The sequence below is a fragment of the Trichomycterus rosablanca genome, chromosome 3, assembly GCF_030014385.1.
Source record: "Trichomycterus rosablanca isolate fTriRos1 chromosome 3, fTriRos1.hap1, whole genome shotgun sequence".
NCBI lineage: Eukaryota > Metazoa > Chordata > Actinopteri > Siluriformes > Trichomycteridae > Trichomycterus > Trichomycterus rosablanca.
Window position 1 is genome coordinate 5444184 of NC_085990.1, and position 22738 is coordinate 5466921.

Sequence of the window (22738 nt, forward strand, 5' to 3'; positions counted from 1 at the left end):
CCTTATGGTTTATGTCACTGATGGTTTTAGACTTGGAATAATCATACAACGAATCTATAAAGCTGTCTGCATTTCTGTAATCTGTAACACTAGTGTGTGGATTTTTATGCCTACAGAAAAAATCAGTGTGTTTTTCTGCATCACTGCAGGCCAGAGAGTCGTTGCAATCTCTAATGGAGTCAGTGGGACCTTCACACTGGCTCCTATAAAAGTCAGAACGATAAAACAAGGGCGCTTGAGGGTTGGAGTGCAGATAATAGGGAGAGGGCAAAGCGCTGGGCAAGGCTAAAGACAAGGGAGGTGAGGACACTTTATTGGAAAGCGGTCAGCAAAAGAAGTGAACAGAAGCATTAGAACAGCAGGAAAAGGCATTAGAAAGCAGAAATGGTTCAACCGTATTCAGGGCAAAAATGAGGGCAGAATGGAATGGGTGAAACAGGCAAAATAAATCAAGCACGTAGCGAAGAAACAGGGAAAGAGAGAAAATGGAGAGAATGTTAACAATGACTTCGAGAGAGCAATAAAAGCTCATGAAAGCTGAGAAAACAACACAAATTCAGCATGCTTAATCTACAGCTCAGTAGTTCATCTTTATTATTTCAAACACAACATCAGAGCACTGAACAACAAATTACACAAGCAACTAGACAGAAAAGCACATCATTATACTTTAATTAAAATTAAAATGATCCTTATGTACTCTGTCCACCACAAAAATGTACAGGCTTCTCTATCCTAACATTTCAAGCAAGGTTACAATTGTAATTCGCTCTAGATAAAGGTGTCCACTAAATGCTGTAAAATGTAATATATCTACCACAGACAAGTCTGCATGTACAGAAGATTCTACCTAGCTCACTGTGCTATATCTGCACACCAACGTGCTGGCATGACATTGAGTTCTGAGAGGGAAAATGTTCTTATGGATCAGGTTTCATCAGCTCTGAAAATACTGACTGCAAGAGGAAGCTCAATCAGAGCCATAAGGGATCTCAATAATGCTTTTATATATGTACCATAACCAACCATAAATAAACATTTTAAACCCTGTTATACACTATTTTACCATAACAACCCTAAACAAAAATTTTAAACCCTGGTCTACACTATATTACTATAAACAACCCTAAATAAACATTTTAAACCCTGGTATACACTATAATACTATAACAACCCTAATAAACATTTTAAACCCTGGTCTACACTATATTACTATAAATAACCATAAATAAACATTTTAAACCCTGTTATACACTATATTACTATAACCAACCCTAAATAAACATTTAAACCCTGTTATACACTATATTACTATAAACAACCATAAATAAACATTTAAACCCTGTTATACACTATATTACTATAAACAACCATAAATAAACATTTAAACCCTGGTATACACTATATTACTATAAACAACCATAAATAAACATTTTAAACCCTGGTATACACTATATTACTATAAACAACCATAAATAAACATTTTAAACCCTGGTATACACTATATTACTATAAACAACCATAAATAAACATTTAAACCCTGGTATACACTATATTACTATAAACAACCATAAATAAACATTTTAAACCCTGGTCTACACTATATTACTATAAACAACCATAAATAAACATTTTAAACCCTGGTCTACACTATATTACTATAAACAACCATAAATAAACATTTAAACCCTGTTATACACTATATTACTATAAACAACCATAAATAAACATTTAAACCCTGTTATACACTATATTACTATAAACAACCATAAATAAACATTTAAACCCTGTTATACACTATATTACTATAAACAACCATAAATAAACATTTAAACCCTGGTATACACTATATTACTATAAACAACCATAAATAAACATTTAAACCCTGTTATACACTATATTACTATAAACAACCATAAATAAACATTTAAACCCTGTTATACACTATATTACTATAAACAACCATAAATAAACATTTAAACCCTGGTATACACTATATTACTATAAACAACCATAAATAAACATTTAAACCCTGGTATACACTATATTACTATAAACAACCATAAATAAACATTTAAACCCTGTTATACACTATATTACTATAAACAACCATAAATAAACATTTAAACCCTGTTATACACTATATTACTATAAACAACCATAAATAAACATTTTAAACCCTGTTATACACTATATTACTATAAACAACCATAAATAAACATTTAAACCCTGTTATACACTATATTACTATAAACAACCATAAATAAACATTTTAAACCCTGTTATACACTATATTACTATAAACAACCATAAATAAACATTTTAAACCCTGGTATACACTATATTACTATAAACAACCATAAATAAACATTTTAAACCCTGGTATACACTATATTACTATAAACAACCATAAATAAACATTTAAACCCTGTTATACACTATATTACTATAAACAACCATAAATAAACATTTTAAACCCTGGTATACACTATATTACTATAAACAACCATAAATAAACATTTTAAACCCTGGTATACACTATATTACTATAAACAACCATAAATAAACATTTAAACCCTGTTATACACTATATTACTATAAACAACCATAAATAAACATTTTAAACCCTGTTATACACTATATTACTATAAACAACCATAAATAAACATTTTAAACCCTGTTATACACTATATTACTATAAACAACCATAAATAAACATTTAAACCCTGTTATACACTATATTACTATAAACAACCATAAATAAACATTTTAAACCCTGTTATACACTATATTACTATAAACAACCATAAATAAACATTTTAAACCCTGGTCTACACTATATTACTATAAACAACCATAAATAAACATTTTAAACCCTGGTATACACTATATTACTATAAACAACCATAAATAAACATTTAAACCCTGTTATACACTATATTACTATAAACAACCATAAATAAACATTTAAACCCTGTTATACACTATATTACTATAAACAACCATAAATAAACATTTTAAACCCTGTTATACACTATATTACTATAAACAACCATAAATAAACATTTAAACCCTGGTATACACTATATTACTATAAACAACCATAAATAAACATTTTAAACCCTGTTATACACTATATTACTATAAACAACCATAAATAAACATTTTAAACCCTGGTATACACTATATTACTATAAACAACCATAAATAAACATTTAAACCCTGTTATACACTATATTACTATAAACAACCATAAATAAACATTTAAACCCTGTTATACACTATATTACTATAAACAACCATAAATAAACATTTAAACCCTGGTATACACTATATTACTATAAACAACCATAAATAAACATTTTAAACCCTGGTCTACACTATATTACTATAAACAACCATAAATAAACATTTTAAACCCTGGTATACACTATATTACTATAAACAACCATAAATAAACATTTAAACCCTGTTATACACTATATTACTATAAACAACCATAAATAAACATTTAAACCCTGTTATACACTATATTACTATAAACAACCATAAATAAACATTTTAAACCCTGTTATACACTATATTACTATAAACAACCATAAATAAACATTTAAACCCTGTTATACACTATATTACTATAAACAACCATAAATAAACATTTTAAACCCTGTTATACACTATATTACTATAAACAACCATAAATAAACATTTTAAACCCTGGTATACACTATATTACTATAAACAACCATAAATAAACATTTTAAACCCTGGTATACACTATATTACTATAAACAACCATAAATAAACATTTAAACCCTGTTATACACTATATTACTATAAACAACCATAAATAAACATTTTAAACCCTGGTATACACTATATTACTATAAACAACCATAAATAAACATTTTAAACCCTGGTATACACTATATTACTATAAACAACCATAAATAAACATTTAAACCCTGTTATACACTATATTACTATAAACAACCATAAATAAACATTTTAAACCCTGTTATACACTATATTACTATAAACAACCATAAATAAACATTTTAAACCCTGGTCTACACTATATTACTATAAACAACCATAAATAAACATTTTTAACCCTGGTATACACTATATTACTATAAACAACCATAAATAAACATTTAAACCCTGTTATACACTATATTACTATAAACAACCATAAATAAACATTTAAACCCTGTTATACACTATATTACTATAAACAACCATAAATAAACATTTAAACCCTGTTATACACTATATTACTATAAACAACCATAAATAAACATTTTAAACCCTGTTATACACTATATTACTATAAACAACCATAAATAAACATTTAAACCCTGGTATACACTATATTACTATAAACAACCATAAATAAACATTTTAAACCCTGTTATACACTATATTACTATAAACAACCATAAATAAACATTTTAAACCCTGGTATACACTATATTACTATAAACAACCATAAATAAACATTTAAACCCTGTTATACACTATATTACTATAAACAACCATAAATAAACATTTAAACCCTGTTATACACTATATTACTATAAACAACCATAAATAAACATTTTAAACCCTGTTATACACTATATTACTATAAACAACCATAAATAAACATTTAAACCCTGGTATACACTATATTACTATAAACAACCATAAATAAACATTTTAAACCCTGTTATACACTATATTACTATAAACAACCATAAATAAACATTTTAAACCCTGGTATACACTATATTACTATAAACAACCATAAATAAACATTTAAACCCTGGTATACACTATATTACTATAAACAACCATAAATAAACATTTTAAACCCTGGTATACACTATATTACTATAAACAACCATAAATAAACATTTAAACCCTGTTATACACTATATTACTATAAACAACCATAAATAAACATTTTAAACCCTGTTATACACTATATTACTATAAACAACCATAAATAAACATTTTAAACCCTGGTCTACACTATATTACTATAAACAACCATAAATAAACATTTTAAACCCTGGTATACACTATATTACTATAAACAACCATAAATAAACATTTAAACCCTGTTATACACTATATTACTATAAACAACCATAAATAAACATTTAAACCCTGTTATACACTATATTACTATAAACAACCATAAATAAACATTTTAAACCCTGTTATACACTATATTACTATAAACAACCATAAATAAACATTTAAACCCTGGTATACACTATATTACTATAAACAACCATAAATAAACATTTTAAACCCTGTTATACACTATATTACTATAAACAACCATAAATAAACATTTTAAACCCTGGTATACACTATATTACTATAAACAACCATAAATAAACATTTAAACCCTGTTATACACTATATTACTATAAACAACCATAAATAAACATTTTAAACCCTGGTATACACTATATTACTATAAACAACCCTAAATAAACATTTAAACCCTGTTATACACTATATTACTATAAACAACCATAAATAAACATTTTAAACCCTGATCTACACTATATTACTATAAACAACCATAAATAAACATTTAAACCCTGTTATACACTATATTACTATAAACAACCATAAATAAACATTTAAACCCTGTTATACACTATATTACTATAAACAACCATAAATAAACATTTTAAACCCTGTTATACACTATATTACTATAAACAACCATAAATAAACATTTTAAACCCTGGTATACACTATATTACTATAAACAACCATAAATAAACATTTAAACCCTGTTATACACTATATTACTATAAACAACCATAAATAAACATTTTAAACCCTGGTATACACTATATTACTATAAACAACCATAAATAAACATTTTAAACCCTGTTATACACTATATTACTATAAACAACCATAAATAAACATTTTAAACCCTGGTATACACTATATTACTATAAACAACCATAAATAAAAATTTTAAACCCTGGTATACACTATATTACTATAAACAACCATAAATAAACATTTAAACCCTGTTATACACTATATTACTATAAACAACCATAAATAAACATTTTAAACCCTGTTATACACTATATTACTATAAACAACCATAAATAAACATTTTAAACCCTGGTATACACTATATTACTATAAACAACCATAAATAAACATTTAAACCCTGTTATACACTATATTACTATAAACAACCATAAATAAACATTTTAAACCCTGTTATACACTATATTACTATAAACAACCATAAATAAACATTTTAAACCCTGGTATACACTATATTACTATAAACAACCATAAATAAACATTTAAACCCTGTTATACACTATATTACTATAGACAACCATAAATAAACATTTTAAACCCTGTTATACACTATATTACTATAAACAACCATAAATAAACATTTAAACCCTGTTATACACTATATTACTATAAACAACCATAAATAAACATTTAAACCCTGGTCTACACTATATTACTATAAACAACCATAAATAAACATTTTAAACCCTGGTATACACTATATTACTATAAATAACCATAAATAAACATTTAAACCCTGGTATACACTATATTACTATAAACAACCATAAATAAACATTTAAACCCTGGTCTACACTATATTACTATAAACAACCATAAATAAACATTTAAACCCTGGTCTACACTATATTACTATAAACAACCATAAATAAACATTTAAACCCTGGTATACACTATATTACTATAAACAACCATAAATAAACATTTTAAACCCTGGTCTACACTATATTACTATAAACAACCATAAATAAACATTTAAACCCTGGTATACACTATATTACTATAAACAACCATAAATAAACATTTAAACCCTGGTCTACACTATATTACTATAAACAACCATAAATAAACATTTTAAACCCTGGTCTACAGCCCTGTTATACACTATATTACAACAACCCTAAAGAAAATCTTTTAAACACTTTCATATAAAGATCAACCATATGTTACCTATATCAAAGTGTTCAAATGCTTATTAAGGTATACAGTACCTGTATAAAAGTATTTAAACTGTATTAAAACTGTGCTCGGTAATCAGAACTATATAAATCCCTTATTTCAAATCACTTTGGCATTTTAAATACTTTAATTTAGGTACCATAACCAACCCCATATAAGCTTTCAAACGCAGTCATGTAGGTAACATAACCAACACTAAATTAGCATTTTAAAGGCTTTTACTTAATTACCATAACCAATGTTTTGTTACCAGGTGGAACATTGGCACCATAAGTCTATTTATCTCACTTTGATCCTTTTAGTAGCCATTTCTAAGTGTCATGCACAACTCTGGTTGGTTCTTTGACCCTGTTATATGGTAGAATAGGTATGGTTTAATCAAATACTTTAATCTATACAGAACTAATTTCAGGACCTGGTAAAGGCCATTCAAAAAGCTTACTTTAAGCCTGGTTTAACCATTTACAACCCAGATTTGACATGTGTCGACAGTCCTGTTGGAACCAACAGTTACAGTTGGATTTGCCCAGAGGATAGTATCACTACTAACATGACTGACAGATTAGTTTACTTTTTCTGTTCATAGTGGACAAATAACTCAATATTTGTATCTACTGACTACAAAACTCTCCCACAAAAGGTTTTCATTTTTTCAAAACTACAGTTAATGATCAGCAACAAACTAGTCTAGCCTTAAGGTGCAGATACACTGTGAAAAACAACACCTGTGTACCTTTACACCTGATTGTTAGTGGTTATTCGATTACTTATGGTTTTCATTCTGACCCTGGCAAAGCAACCACTGTTCCACATGCTTCATATCTACAGAGAAATGCTACCCACCGAGCCACCCCTCATGATTAATAACTAGTACTAAAAAGACCATTTCAGAAAGTAAAATGACATTTAACTTAATGCACATTTTGACATTTTTAAGAAACCCTCAATACACTTAAGAAATAACTCAAATTCTTATGTAGTATGTAGGTAAAAGAAAAGGTTCATAAAATAAATCATTTAAGTTTTTAAACTGCTGTGATATAGTTTAAAGGTAATAGATTTATATCTAGTGTACAAATCTAACTAACATCATGTTATTCAGGTTGCTTGAATCAATTCAGGTTGGTGCTTCTGTCCAGGGATGAATGTAATAAAGTCAGACTTTGTGTCTGAACTCTGAGACAGAGCAGCAGTCTAAACTGAACTTAGAAATATAAATATATATTATTAATGAATGAATACTTATTTATAGACAGAGTTACCTTACTTGCTCCAGGATGCTGTTGTTCAATGCTAGTTTCATTTTGCTTTTCCTGTTTTGCCTCTGAAGAGCTTTCTGCTCTGTCATTGGTGGGGAGAGTTTAAACACACCCTCCTCTTAAAGGTACAAAGCAGAGCGGTAGAGAGAACAGAGTGGCGACACTCCCATAGGGAACCGTTGGAAAGGGGGCGGGACATTTTTTCTGTGCAGCTTCTTGGATGTGAAGCTCTGTAGAGTTCCAAACATCCCATAGAGCCCCATTCATTTCCACTACTTATCCAGCATTTTTAGCTGTATGTTGCTTTGTTTTAAAAAAATAATGAATTTAATGTCATTAATATACTTAATACTGTTATTGTTTAGCATTTGCTCAGCACTAAATGTTACATGTTTATCTTAATTAATAGGTATAACTGAATTTAGCTCAGTCAGTTAAGCTTAATTAATGACACACGAGTCTTTTCACCTAAAATGAGTTGATCAAGAGTCTTGTTACAGAAATGATAATAAAACATTAGAACCACAATAAATCATTATACTTTTACTTTCATACTTCAGTACATTTGAAGGTAAATTTAGTTTAGTACTTTAATGGAGGTAAAGAGTATTTTTACTTTTACTACTACTTTTACTGGAGTAATATGTTACCTTGGATATCTCTACTTTAACTCAACTACATGGTTCGTGCACCTTGTCCACCACTTACATTAGACAAAATGAACTTGTGCATATTCATAATGAATTCATTAATGTATTACATGTAGGAATCAATTATTAATCACTCATGAAATAAGAGATGAATGAATGCTTTTTCATGTACCTGCACTATAATGTTAAAGGTACGGTAGTGTGTTTATCAATCTGTTCATTCAGTGCAGGTAAACCTTATGAATCCAGCCACATGACTTAGTGTTTAACCAAAATGATTATTATTATGAATCCTCAGAAAAGTGAAGGGAGATTAGTTTATGCAAAAAATAAAACATAAAAAAACTTTAATCTCTGTACTGTATATCGTCTCTACTACTTAATGATATCACATTATGTAATGTATGCTAATATAATGTACTGTGTTAACAAGAACGACCTATTAACAAGTCATTATAAACATCAATCTTCCACTTTATATACCAAATTGACATTAAAGCAGATGCAGTAAATGTAAACGCAGTTGAAAATACCCAGAAATTGTACAAATGTTTATTATTTGCCGTTTAATATTTCATTTACTGCTGCCTGTCCCATATGAGAACATGACAGCGCCGGGTTTGTTTGGAACTATTGGAGGGTTACATGAACCACGTGACCGTGTAGCGGCGAGATCAAGGAGTGTCGCAACTCTCTCTATCTACGGCTCTGGTACAAACATGACATCTGCCTCAAACCTGACCAATCACAGTCAGGGAGCCATACAGTGGTGGAAACTACCACTTTCATACAACCACTTGTGTTTTGGTAACATACTTCTAGAGCATATATCTGATTCATCACTACACACATAATGTTTTATAAATTTACTAATAAATGTAAATAAAATGAAATATTCCTTTATTAGCATAAATCAGTGGGAAAAACAGAAAATGAATGAATGAATGAGTTTCTAATTCAACTTAATATCATGTTAAATTGTACTTAATTACTCTTGAGTACCTCAATTAATCTTTTGAGGGCAGTTGTAGCCCAGTGGTTAATGTACTGGACTAGTAATCAAAAGGTCGCTGGTTCAAGCCACACGACTGCCAGGTTGCCACTGTTGGGCCCTTGAGCAAGGCCCTTAACCCTCAAATGCTTAGACTGCATACTGTCACAGTACTGTAAGTCACTTTGGATAAAAGTGTCTGCTAAATGCTTAAAATGTTTTACTGCATACTATCCACTATATTGTTAGACCATAAACAATGTACTTGATTTTTTAGTACCTGAGCCATTGTTCTGTCTATAAACAAAAACCTTAATATCAGGGGCGTAAGTACCGGGGGACAGGGAGGTCAGTTGTACTGGGGCCCATGGCGCGGAGGGCCCCTCCACGACATGTTATCTGCCAGATTGGCTGCATTTACCAGGTTATTATTATATTACAATATTTTCATTAAGTAAAATATTATAATAACTAAATCTGTGTATTGAAAATACCAGAGCCAGGAATTTGGACTTGAAATCTATTGTAGATGATTTTTCATATACAGGTCCTTCTCCAAAAATTAGCATATTGTGATAAAGTTCATTATTTTCCATAATGTAATGATAAAAATTAAACTTTCATATATTTTAGATTCATTGCACACCAACTGAAATATTTCAGGTCTTTTATTGTTTTAATACTGATGATTTTGGCATACAGCTCATGAAAACCCAAAATTCCTATCTCAAAAAATTAGCATATTTCATCCGACCAATAAAAGAAAAGTGTTTTTAATACAAAAAAAGTCAACCTTCAAATAATTATGTTCAGTTATGCACTCAATACTTGGTCGGGAATCCTTTTGCAGAAATGACTGCTTCAATGCGGCGTGGCATGGAGGCAATCAGCCTGTGGCACTGCTGAGGTGTTATGGAGGCCCAGGATGCTTCGATAGCGGCCTTAAGCTCATCCAGAGTGTTGGGTCTTGTGTCTCTCAACTTTCTCTTCACAATATCCCACAGATTCTCTATGGGGTTCAGGTCAGGAGAGTTGGCAGGCCAATTGAGCACAGTAATACCATCGTCAGTAAACCATTCACCAGTGGTTTTGGCACTGTGAGCAGGTGCCAGGTCGTGCTGAAAAATGAAATCTTCATCTCCATAAAGCTTTTCAGCAGATGGAAGCATGAAGTGCTCCAAAATCTCCTGATAGCTAGCTGCATTGACCCTGCCCTTGATAAAACACAGTGGACCAACACCAGCAGCTGACATGGCACCCCAGACCATCACTGACTGTGGGTACTTGACACTGGACTTCAGGCATTTTGGCATTTCCTTCTCCCCAGTCTTCCTCCAGACTCTGGCACCTTGATTTCCGAAAACAGTACTTTGGACCACTGAGCAACAGTCCAGTGCTGCTTCTCTGTAGCCCAGGTCAGGCGCTTCTGCCGCTGTTTCTGGTTCAAAAGTGGCTTGACCTGGGGAATGCGGCACCTGTAGCCCATTTCCTGCACACGCCTGTGCACGGTGGCTCTGGATGTTTCTACTCCAGACTCAGTCCACTGCTTCCGCAGGTCCCCCAAGGTCTGGAATCGGCCCTTCTCCACAATCTTCCTCAGGGTCCGGTCACCTCTTCTCGTTGTGCAGCGTTTTCTGCCACACTTTTTCCTTCCCACAGACTTCCCACTGAGGTGCCTTGATACAGCACTCTGGGAACAGCCTATTCGTTCAGAAATTTCTTTCTGTGTCTTACCCTCTTGCTTGAGGGTGTCAATGATGGCCTTCTGGACAGCAGTCAGGTCGGCAGTCTTACCCATGATTGCAGTTTTGAGTAATGAACCAGGCTGGGAGTTTTTAAAAGCCTCAGGAATCTTTTGCAGGTGTTTAGAGTTAATTCGTTGATTCAGATGATTAGGTTAATAGCTCGTTTAGAGAACCTTTTCATGATATGCTAATTTTTTTAGATAGGAATTTTGGGTTTTCATGAGCTGTATGCCAAAATCATCAGTATTAAAACAATAAAAGACCTGAAATATTTCAGTTGGTGTGCAATGAATCTAAAATATATGAAAGTTTAATTTTTATCATTACATTATGGAAAATAATGAACTTTATCACAATATGCTAATTTTTTGAGAAGGACCTGTATATATATTATAAATTTGTTGAGGGGCCCAACATTTTTTTTGCACTGGGGCCCATGAGCTCCTAGTTACGCCACTGCTTAATATAATACTCTTAAATCATTAACACAAGCAATATTAACAACTGGTTATTTAATCAGTCAAAGTCCGTCTTATGCTGAAATGGCATTTAGGTATGGCATAAGATAAGGATTAAGACTCTGTTCAGAGCTTGTCCCCAACTCAAACACTATCGAATATTCTAGCCTGCCAAATTCCCTACACATATACCTCTACACAACATAAATGCAAATGCATAAATCTGTCTTCACAAGATAAAAATATATGTAGGGCTGTGACACCCCAGAAACAACGTTTAACACACCAGAGCTGTACTGCATAAAATAGTCTTAGGTCAGTTCCATATTTATTGTAGTATAAAACATAACCAAGCATTAAACATAATTAATTCTAATATGCTTTGTATGCCTTATTTGAATATAATTAAACAGTATAATAAAACAGTCTGTGCCAGGGTTAAGGGTCAGATAAATGCAGAAGGTACTTTAAAGTACTATCCAGATATACAGTAGATACACAGTGTAAGCCGTGAAGAGGAGGATGGAGATACTATTAACCATCAAGTCTGCTGAACAAATGAATAATTTAATAACATAAAATGACATCACGGGGGGAAAACGGCACAACAGATTGCAGCAGCAATTCTGCCAGCCATCCTTGATAGTGCATTCCTGATCTGTTCATCTGCCTTTAAATGATGGAGGATGACTTATCCTGGTCCTGACTCATCCTTCTCCATTTCCTCGCTATAACATCATGTTCATGCATGCCAGTGATCATCAACCCTGCTTCTACAACTTGGAACAAAGATATAGTACACCTGACCCATGGCCAAAATTCCAAGAACACTTTATTCTAGTCTTATTTGTCTTATTTAGTCTTATTTGATATGCTTTTCACTTTTAGGCAACAGTGTAGGGGAGGCCCATAGCTGTCCCAGCAATACGATGCCCCTGTGCACAAAGCATGGTCTGTAAGGAGCTGGTTTGATGAGTATGACATGATGGAAATTCAGTGTCCAGCTCAAAGCCCTGACTCAACCTTATTAAACACCTCTTGTCTGAAAGTTACACCTTGTCATCTAAATTTCAGTGCCTGACCTTACAAATGTTTTTCTGAATGGCCACAAATGTCTTCAGACACACACCAAAATCGTGTTAAGTGAGAACCGGAGCACCCAGAGGAAACCCACACATTTACATTACATTTACATTTTCAGCATTTAGCAGATGCTTTTATCCATAGTGACTTACAGTACTGTGACTATATTGTCTAAGCAATTGAAGGTTAAGGGCCTTGCTCAAGGACCCAACAGTGGAAACCTGGCAATGGTGGGGCTTGAACCGATGACCTTTCGATTACTAGTCCAGCACCTTAAACGCTAGGCTACAACTGCCCACACAGACATAGAGAGAACATGCAAACTCCACACAGAAAGGACCCGGACCGTCCCACCAGGGGATCGAACCCAGGACCTTCTTGCTGTGAGGCGACAGTGCTACCCACTGCACCACCGTGCTTTATCTCTGTGTTTTTCTGAGATATTTATTCTAATCTGAGAGAACTGTTGTCCAAATTGGCCTGTGTCAGTATTACAAAAATCAGATAGATGTCAGAAGCTACTTTTTTAAAGTTAGATCTGTAAACTAAGAGGGTCATGATGAAAGTACAGTCGACCCTTGAGTTACGAACAGTTTACCATACAAACATTTCGGGTTACGAACGATCTTTTTCAACTTAACGTACGAACAAATTTCGGATTACGAACAGAAATTCGCGAAACACGTTGACTCCAACCGTCTCTCTCTCTCTCTCTCTCTCTCTCTATATATATATATATCAGTGGCGATTTCTCTAAGACTGCAAGGGAAGCTCAGCTTCCCCTAAAATGTCAAAAATTAAATGGTCAAATATGTACAGTTGTGTTAACATTTCATTGACAAATGCGTTAGAACACGTTTATCTCGAAGACGAGTTTGTTCAGAATCAGCTACTTATCACAAATCGACTGACACGAACTTCTCATACATTCCCGGAGCGTCAATGCTTTTGCCCGCAGAAGCTGAGCATCTATTCACTTCAACAGGGCTGCATGGAACGGTTTTTTTCATTGCTTCGAAACTCGTCGGTCATTGGATAAATGCCACGATTTTGTCCCACCACCGGACGCTGAGCGCCTCTGGGGGTGAATGGAGCTGTGGGCGGGTCTGGACGCTGAGCTTCTGCAAAATGATTGGAGGATCAGTCGAAAGGCTGAATCCCATTTTGATTGACAGCTATCATTGGGAGCTTTAGTCCCATCGCGGATTTTGCGAGTGAAGTCGAAAGACAAACTGAAACCCATTTCAGGCCATTTTCTTGAAAAGGAACGAAGGGCAGAATTTATATATAAATAAATTGACAAATTTTATGATGTAAGCCGACAATGAGCTTCCCCTGTTTGAAAGGCCAGCAGCCGCCACTGATATATACTGTATATATACGTATATACACACAGTGAGCGAACAGTCGGACAGTGGACGGTGTTTTTCTGGTGTTTTCTTAATATTTTGAACAATTCTATGTTAAAATGTCCCCAGAGAAGGTGCAGAGGAAGCTCAGTGCTGAGAAAATGAAAAAATATATTACTATTTGTTGTGTTGTATAATTACTCCTGCCAGTAGCTGTCACTGTGTATCAGACAGAGGGGACAGTGAGTGAGAGAGAAGAAGGAACTCAGCTCAGTAAAGTATTCTTTCTTTCTTGTAATTACACCTACAAAATACAACACTACTGAAATAAAGAAGGAAATAATAGAGAAATATGAGAGTTATTGTTGTTTCTGGTAGATACATTTTCTATAAAAAGAAGGAAATGTATTATGGTGTATGGTACAGCACACGTACTGTACTGAAATGTGATGTGTGTTTTATGTACAGTACTACTGTTTATTATTGTTTATTACAGGAATGTACGGTATATTCTATAATTTAAGATTTAAGGTAAAATATACTTGTATTTATAACAAAAAACATTAGACATTAGAAAGGTTAGGTAAGGGGGGGGTTTGGGAGGTCTGGCACAGATTAATCCTATTTACATGATTTCTTATGGGAAAAATAGGTTTAACTAACGAACATTTTGACTTAAGAACAGCCCTTCAGAACCAATTACATTCGTAAGTCAAAGGTCTACTGTAATTGGCAAACTCATGTATGGTGACATCTTTAGATGTAATATTTTATCTTAGTCACTCTGTTATATTCCTTTGATGATAATATTTTATGAAACAGGAAGGAATAAAGGTTTATTAAACTTACGTCTGGTTCTTGACTCTCTCGTTTGTCCTCCATCTGCCATTCCTCTCACATCATTGTCCTCTCCAACTTCCACTTTTCTGCTGTAATGCTCTCGGTTTCTGTCCTCACCAAAGTTAAACTCAATGTTCTTATTGGCTGAGCCATTACTTAGTGGTGAGGGATAAAATCTCTGAGATGCATCTGTCTTAAGATTCAACAGGCGTGTTTGTCTCAAACGAGCCAATGATTCAGGTGTGGGTGGTGGCTGAAGAAAGGTAGCTTGTGCTTGGGACGTGTACTCCCACTGTGAACCATCCCCATCAGCCTTCTCTCTCCTCCACTTGAGGTTGTACAGGAAGTCTGGATCAGGAGTTATAACTGCTGGATCGGGTTCTTGATGGACTTGAGTTGGTGGCGAGGCCTGTTTGTTTCTGTTGCGCAGTTCTTTAAATGTAGTGACTTTAGGACCAGAACTGGATTTTTGGGGGGTTGCTTCAGTCAGATGTTTTTTGATTTCTCTTGGCAGAGTGTCTGTGTCAGGGGTAAAGGCTATCAACCAATCAAATCTATCCGGGCGGGCTGAATTGGCAGGTAGAGTGCTTGGCTTTAGAGAAGAGCGCTCAGGAGGATGAGATAACGTCTGTGGGCATGGCGGTAAAGGCCGGGGAGGAGGAGGGGGAGGAGGGGAATCAGGTATCATCGAGGCATAGTGGTAATTGCCAAAGCTAGAATTAGTAAACTGTTTATTGCTGATGGCTGTGCTGTAATATGAGTCAGTGGTCATCCCACAGTTGCAGCTGTCATTAGTATGTTCATTTGGTCTACGTTGCCAAGACATTTCTGAGGACATCGTCCTGAAAGCGTCCTTGCTTTCTTTTACAAAATCTTTCTCTACTTCTTCTATATCATTAAAACTGTCTTTTTCAAAATTATCATCATTTCTCCAGGTAAATTTTTCACCCTTGTCATATTGATTTCCTTTCTCTTTCTCATTGATCCCAACGTCATTGATTTTCAAAGTCTCAGAATTCTCTTCCTCTTCCAGGACCCCATCAACACAGACTCCCAACTCTGGACTAAGCCTTAGCAGCTCTGCCTGAGTGATCCCTGCCAGCGCCAGCAGTTTTCGAATTTCCAAATCCAGAGCATGGAAAGATGGAGGAGGAGGAATTGACGGAGGCGGTGGGATGGCAGGAGGAGAAGGCAATGCTGGTGGAGGTGGTAGAGGTGGTGGTCTGGAAGTTGGAGCAGGAGGGGATTTACTTGATTTCTGTTTTTCAAGCTCAGCAAGCCTCTGAGCCTCTAGACGGGCTTTATGCCGCCTTCTTGGAGGAGGGATGGGTGGAGTGGGTGAAGATATTGTGGAAGAGTCAGTATACAGGGTGAAATAAGTGACAGGCTGTGACAGTGGTGGAGGTAAAGCAGGTGGATTTGAGACTGATGGAATTGCAGACGAGGATGGAGAAACTGAGAGCTTGAAGGATTTCGTTGGGGAAGAGATGGAGGACACTGACGGTGTGTCCCCACTGATGTTTATGTATGAATGCAGTTCCGGATGAGCACTGACATGCCTGGCTGGAGGTTTGGTAGGCCGAGGAGGGGGATCCTCAGGTGATGGCACAAGGGAATCCGAAAGTACAGGTTCATCCAGATCAGATGGGGCTGTCATATCTACCCCTGCATCACTGTATTCCTGGGAATCACATGATCTGTCACTTTTATAAAGCCTCCAAGACATGTCAATATTGCCCATTTCATCCAGCATATCAGAGGTTTCTCCATCGTATAAATCTAGTCCAGCTTCCTGAACTCTCTCCAGATGAAGAAGTGTCACTTGTTTGTTGACCTTTTCAAGCTGTTCCTGGTGAATCAGTCTATATTTCAGATCCAAGTCATCTTTAAGCTCCCACTGTGCCACATGAGCAATTTGATAAAAGCGATCCACTTTGCCTAATTCATCAACAGAGTCCAAAAAGTTCAGAAGATCCACCTTAATGCCCTTTTCTTCCACAGACACCTTGCTTTCCAGAAAGTCAGATGAAGGGGATGAAGGAGCGGAGGGATAACCCTCATCAGGGGAGCATGGAGATGGTGATCTGATTGACGTACTGAGGTCCAATGGCAGGGAGCAATACTGAAAAACTGAAGAGTGCAATGATGGAGTTTGTTGTGAGGAATAATTCTCAGATGTTTCTTGCTCGTGCAGTGACGCTGAAAATGTATCCGGGCAATCTGAATCCAAATCTGAGCAACTGCTGATAGAGGTGGATGAAGATGAGGTAGAAGAGGTGAGAGAAAAATCCAGCATTGATGCTGGGTAATCACAACAGGAAGGTACAAGGGTATTGTCATCATCATCTTCATCATCCTCTTGTTCCTTGTCATCTACGTTATCTTGATCTTTACCATTGCCATTCTCATCTACTTTTCCAATCACATTAACAACATGATCATCCTCCTTGTGATCAGCTTCATCTTTTTCTTCTGCATTGCCATTTTCCTCTTCTTTGTCCTCCTTTTGGTCAGCCACTGGACTAGCTATAGGCTTCTCCTCTGGCATACATTTGGCTTGTGTGATGTCCTTCTTGTTCTCAGCCTCTTTGTCCTCATACGGTGGTGGTGCAAGCTTCAGCTCTTGCCTGAGTGTTACAGTGTTGTTGTTGTTATGGTTGTGATTGAACAAACTGTTGCTGTCCTGAGGGGAGTGGCCGTCACAACACAAGCAAGGCAAGCTCGGTTCATTACAGTTTGGATCCAATGCAGCAGGCTTTATGATTGGTGCAGCATTTCCACCATTAGATTTTAAGACGCTTGGTACTTGGTGGGTACCGATCTTCCGTTGCCGGACTGTTTTGAGCTGAGCCACTGAGGACCGAGCAGTCTGACCTACGCCCTTTAACCTGGAAGGCTCTGAAGGGGCTCGGGTCGTACGGCGAGGGGGTGAAGGAACATTTATTTTTTTGTCTTCCCTCCTGGCTGTGCTGATGGATGGTTTAGCTTCAGTACGTCTACCACTGTCAAATCGACGTGGTCGTGGAGGAACGGAGGGCCGGGAGGAGTGCATTGTTGGTCTGTATTTAGCACAAAGATGATGTACAAATTTTATCCGAAAAGGCCTAGCAAGGTACGCTGAGATCCCTGTCAATCACTGCATTGATCACATCCTGGCTCAGTTCTTTGCTCTGCAATATTAAAGAATACAGTGTTAGAAAGACAGTCTGAACTTCTACCAGCTCTATGTTTAAATTATATTTTGCTACAATGCATAATCATACAAAAAGTACAATGTGAATGTCATGCCCTAAAATTGTTTATTTATTTATTAGGATTTTACCGTCATGGTTTACACACTTAGGTTACATTCATGACAGAAATGGTAGTTACTTGTTACACAGAATAATCATGGACAATTCTGCATCTCCAATTCACCTCACTTGCACGTCTTTGGACTGTGGGAGGAATCCGGAGCAACCGGAGGAAAGACACGGGGAGAAAGGACCCAAACCGTCCCACCTGGGGATCAAACCCAGGACCTTCTTGCTGTGCGGCGACAGTGCTACCCAATGAGCCACTGTTCCACCCTGTCCTACAATTGTAATTTTTGTGAAGTAAAAAAAAATGATTTTGTATCTGCAAGAACCTGATTAATGTGTATTTAAAAATATCCAGTTGATTATCTAAAATTAAATGTTAATTGTGCAGACATTGTGTAAAACATATATATATATATATATATATATATATATATATATATATATATACTGTATATATACTGTATATATATACACCGATCAGCCATAACCTTGTTTCTACACTCACTGTCTATTTTATTAGCTCCACTTACCATATACAGTGTATCACAAAAGTGAGTACACCCCTCACATTTCTGCAAATATTTCATTATATCTTTTCATGGGACAACACTATAGACATGAAACTTGGATATAACTTAGAGTAGTCAGTGTACAACTTGTATAGCAGTGTAGATTTACTGTCTTCTGAAAATAACTCAACACACAGCCATTAATGTCTAAATAGCTGGCAACATAAGTGAGTACACCCCACAGTGAACATGTCCAAATTGTGCCCAAATGTGTCGTTGTCCCTCCCTGGTGTCATGTGTCAAGGTCCCAGGTGTAAATGGAGAGCAGGGCTGTTAAATTTGGTGTTTTGGGTACAATTCTCTCATACTGGCCACTGGATATTCAACATGGCACCTCATGGCAAAGAACTCTCTGAGGATGTGAGAAATAGAATTGTTGCTCTCCACAAAGATGGCCTGGGCTATAAGAAGATTGCTAACACCCTGAAACTGAGCTACAGCATGGTGGCCAAGGTCATACAGCGGTTTTCCAGGACAGGTTCCACTCGGAACAGGCTTCGCCAGGGTCGACCAAAGAAGTTAAGTCCACGTGTTCGGCGTCATATCCAGAGGTTGGCTTTAAAAAATAGACACATGAGTGCTGCCAGCATTGCTGCAGAGGTTGAAGACGTGGGAGGTCAGCCTGTCAGTGCTCAGACCATACGCCGCACACTGCATCAACTCGGTCTGCATGGTCGTCATCCCAGAAGGAAGCTGACGCACAAGAAAGCCCACAAACAGTTTGCTGAAGACAAGCAGTCCAAGAACATGGATTACTGGAATGCCCTGTGGTCTGACGAGACCAAGATAAACTTGTTTGGCTCAGATGGTGTCCAGCATGTGTGGTGGCGCCCTGGTGAGAAGTACCAAGACAACTGTATCTTGCCTACAGTCAAGCATGGTGGTGGTAGCATCATGGTCTTGGGCTGCATGAGTGTTGCTGGCACTGGGGAGCTGCAGTTCATTGAGGGAAACATGAATTCCAACATGTACTGTGACATTCTGAAACAGAGCATGATCCCCTCCCTTCGAAAACATTTAGACATTAATGGCTGTGTGTTGAGTTATTTTTAGAAGACAGTAAATCTACACTGCTATACAAGTTGTACACTGACTACTCTAAGTTATATCCAAGTTTTATTTCTATAGTGTTGTCCCATGAAAAGATATAATGAAATATTTGCAGAAATGTGAGGGGTGTACTCACTTTTGTGATACACTGTAGAAGCACTTTGTAGTTCTACAAGTACTGACTGTAGTCCATGTTTCTCTACATGCTTTGCTAGCCCCCTTTCACCCTGTTCTTCAATGGTCAGGACCCCCACAGAACCACCACAGAGTAGGTATTATTTAGGTGGTGGATGATTCTCAGCATTGCAGTGACACTGACATGGTGGTGGTGTGTTAGTGTGTGTTGTGCTGGTATGAGTGGTTCAGACACAGCAGCGCTGCTGGAGTTTTTAAACACCTCACTGTCACAGCTGGACTGAGAATAGTCCACCAACCAAAAATATCCAGCCAACAGCGCCCCGTGGGCAGCGTCCTGACCACTGATGAAGGTCTAGAAGATGACCAACTCAAACAGCAGCAATAGATGAGCGATCGTCTCTGACTTTACATCTACAAGGTGAACCAACCAGGTAGGAGTGTCTAATAGAGTGCACTGAGTGGACACAGTATTTAAAACCTCCAGCAGCGCTGCTGTGTCTGATCCACTCATACCAGCACAACACACACTAACACACCACCACCATGTCAGTGTCACTGCAATGCTGAGAATCATCCACCACCTAATATATAAATTTAATTTATTATCTATATGACACAGGTTGAACAACTCATTAAAGTTAAATAACAATACTTTTAAAATAACTAATCTTGTAGCATGTGCCACAGTTTGTACATCCTGGCAGTTTTAAAGGCTTAAACATAATTAACTTGTTCTGTCTTAACTTGCTTTTTTTTAGGTGGGCACAGTATTGAAATTAGAAATTGTCAGCAGACATTTAAAAAGCATCATACAATTCCATTCTCTTCAAAACGTGCGCTAACATTCAACAACCCTAATCGGGATCTGTTTTGACTGTGCATCTGAAACTGGCTGCTTACAAAACAGGAAGAGCAGATAAAAAGATCTAAACACATCAAGCTTACATTTTTTTAGTCTTAAATATCATTAAGAAATGTTAGTTGAGCTGGACTGCAAATAAAAAAGAGCATAATTTGATAAAAAGAACACCTTGTCAAATGATAAGCATGAGAGTGCATCTATAATGCACTGGGGTTGTGCTGCAGCCAGTGGAATGGAAATTGCATTTATAGAATGATTAAATAGAATAATGGATTCCAGTAAATATTGGCTAATTGTCAGGCCAATGTGAGACACTTAGCCAAAAAGAGGAAGCTCAAAAGAGGCTGGCTTTGGACATTTTGTAAAATGTAATAAAAAGAAGAATCGGATTTGTTTATTCTACTGGAACTTTATTTTACTGACAACAATACAAAGAACAATTCTTTATTTTATTGCATTTACAAAACGCCTCAATCTGTCAAGAAATAAGGTTTGTACAACAGGACAGTGATGCAACACAGACCTCAAAAACATGCAAGATGAATTAAAAATATCTTAGAAGTAGTAGATATCTGCAGGTGAGAGAGGGTGCATTATAATTTGCAGATTATTTTTTCAAATCTAAATATAGCTTTCTGCAGAAGCTGGGTTTATCTTGTTTTTTACTTTGAAAATGAAGACCAACCATGTACTTGTTCTTCTTCTTCCTCGGCCTTTGTCCCGTTCGGTTGTGGGGTTGGCTCTTGGCGGATCATGATCCGCATTAATTTGGCACAATTTTTACACTGAATGCCCTTCCTGACACAACCCTCCCTATTTTATCCAGGCTTGGGACTGGCACTACAATGCACTGGTTTGTGCATCTGGCGGCTAGGTATCTATAGGACAATTCAGTGTTTCCAATTAGCCTGGTGGCATGTTTTTGGACTGTGGGAGAAAACTGGAGCACCCAGAGGAAACCCACGCGGAGAACATGCAAACTCCGCACAGAAAGGACCCGGACTGCCCCACCTGGGGATCGAACCCAGGACCTTCTTGCTGTGAGGCGACAGTACTACCCACTAAGCCACCGTGCCGCCCTAACCATGCACTTGTTCATTTATGTAATTATACAATCACTAACGTGACCAAAGCCCAAAACATAAACTCATACAAAACGGGTCATGGGGTTCCTTAAATACTCATATCAAACATTAGAATATGGATTTAAATTAGATTTCATTGACTTTGACCATGATGTGGTTGTTGTCAGATATGCTGGTTTGAGTATGTAAGTCAGAAACGTCCCATCACCTTGATTTTCACACACGACTGTCTATAGATTACCTACGGTAACTCAAATAACCTCTTTACAAGCAGAAAAACATCTCAGGAGGCATAACATGTCCAGACCACATGAGGTTCCAC

At 35.9% G+C, this 22738-nt stretch overlaps 1 protein-coding gene across 1 annotated transcript in view; it reads right to left on the bottom strand.

Moving 5' to 3' along the window:
• Positions 1 to 16244, bottom strand: part of rusc1 (RUN and SH3 domain containing 1) — a 31722-nt gene extending 15478 nt beyond the window's left edge. The window contains exon 1 of the mRNA XM_062991736.1: positions 15420 to 16244. Within this exon, the coding sequence (XP_062847806.1) occupies positions 15420 to 16236 (817 nt within the window). The 5' untranslated portion in view covers positions 16237 to 16244. The remainder of the gene's footprint in view (positions 1 to 15419) is intronic.
• Between the last annotated feature and the right edge of the window lie 6494 nt (positions 16245 to 22738).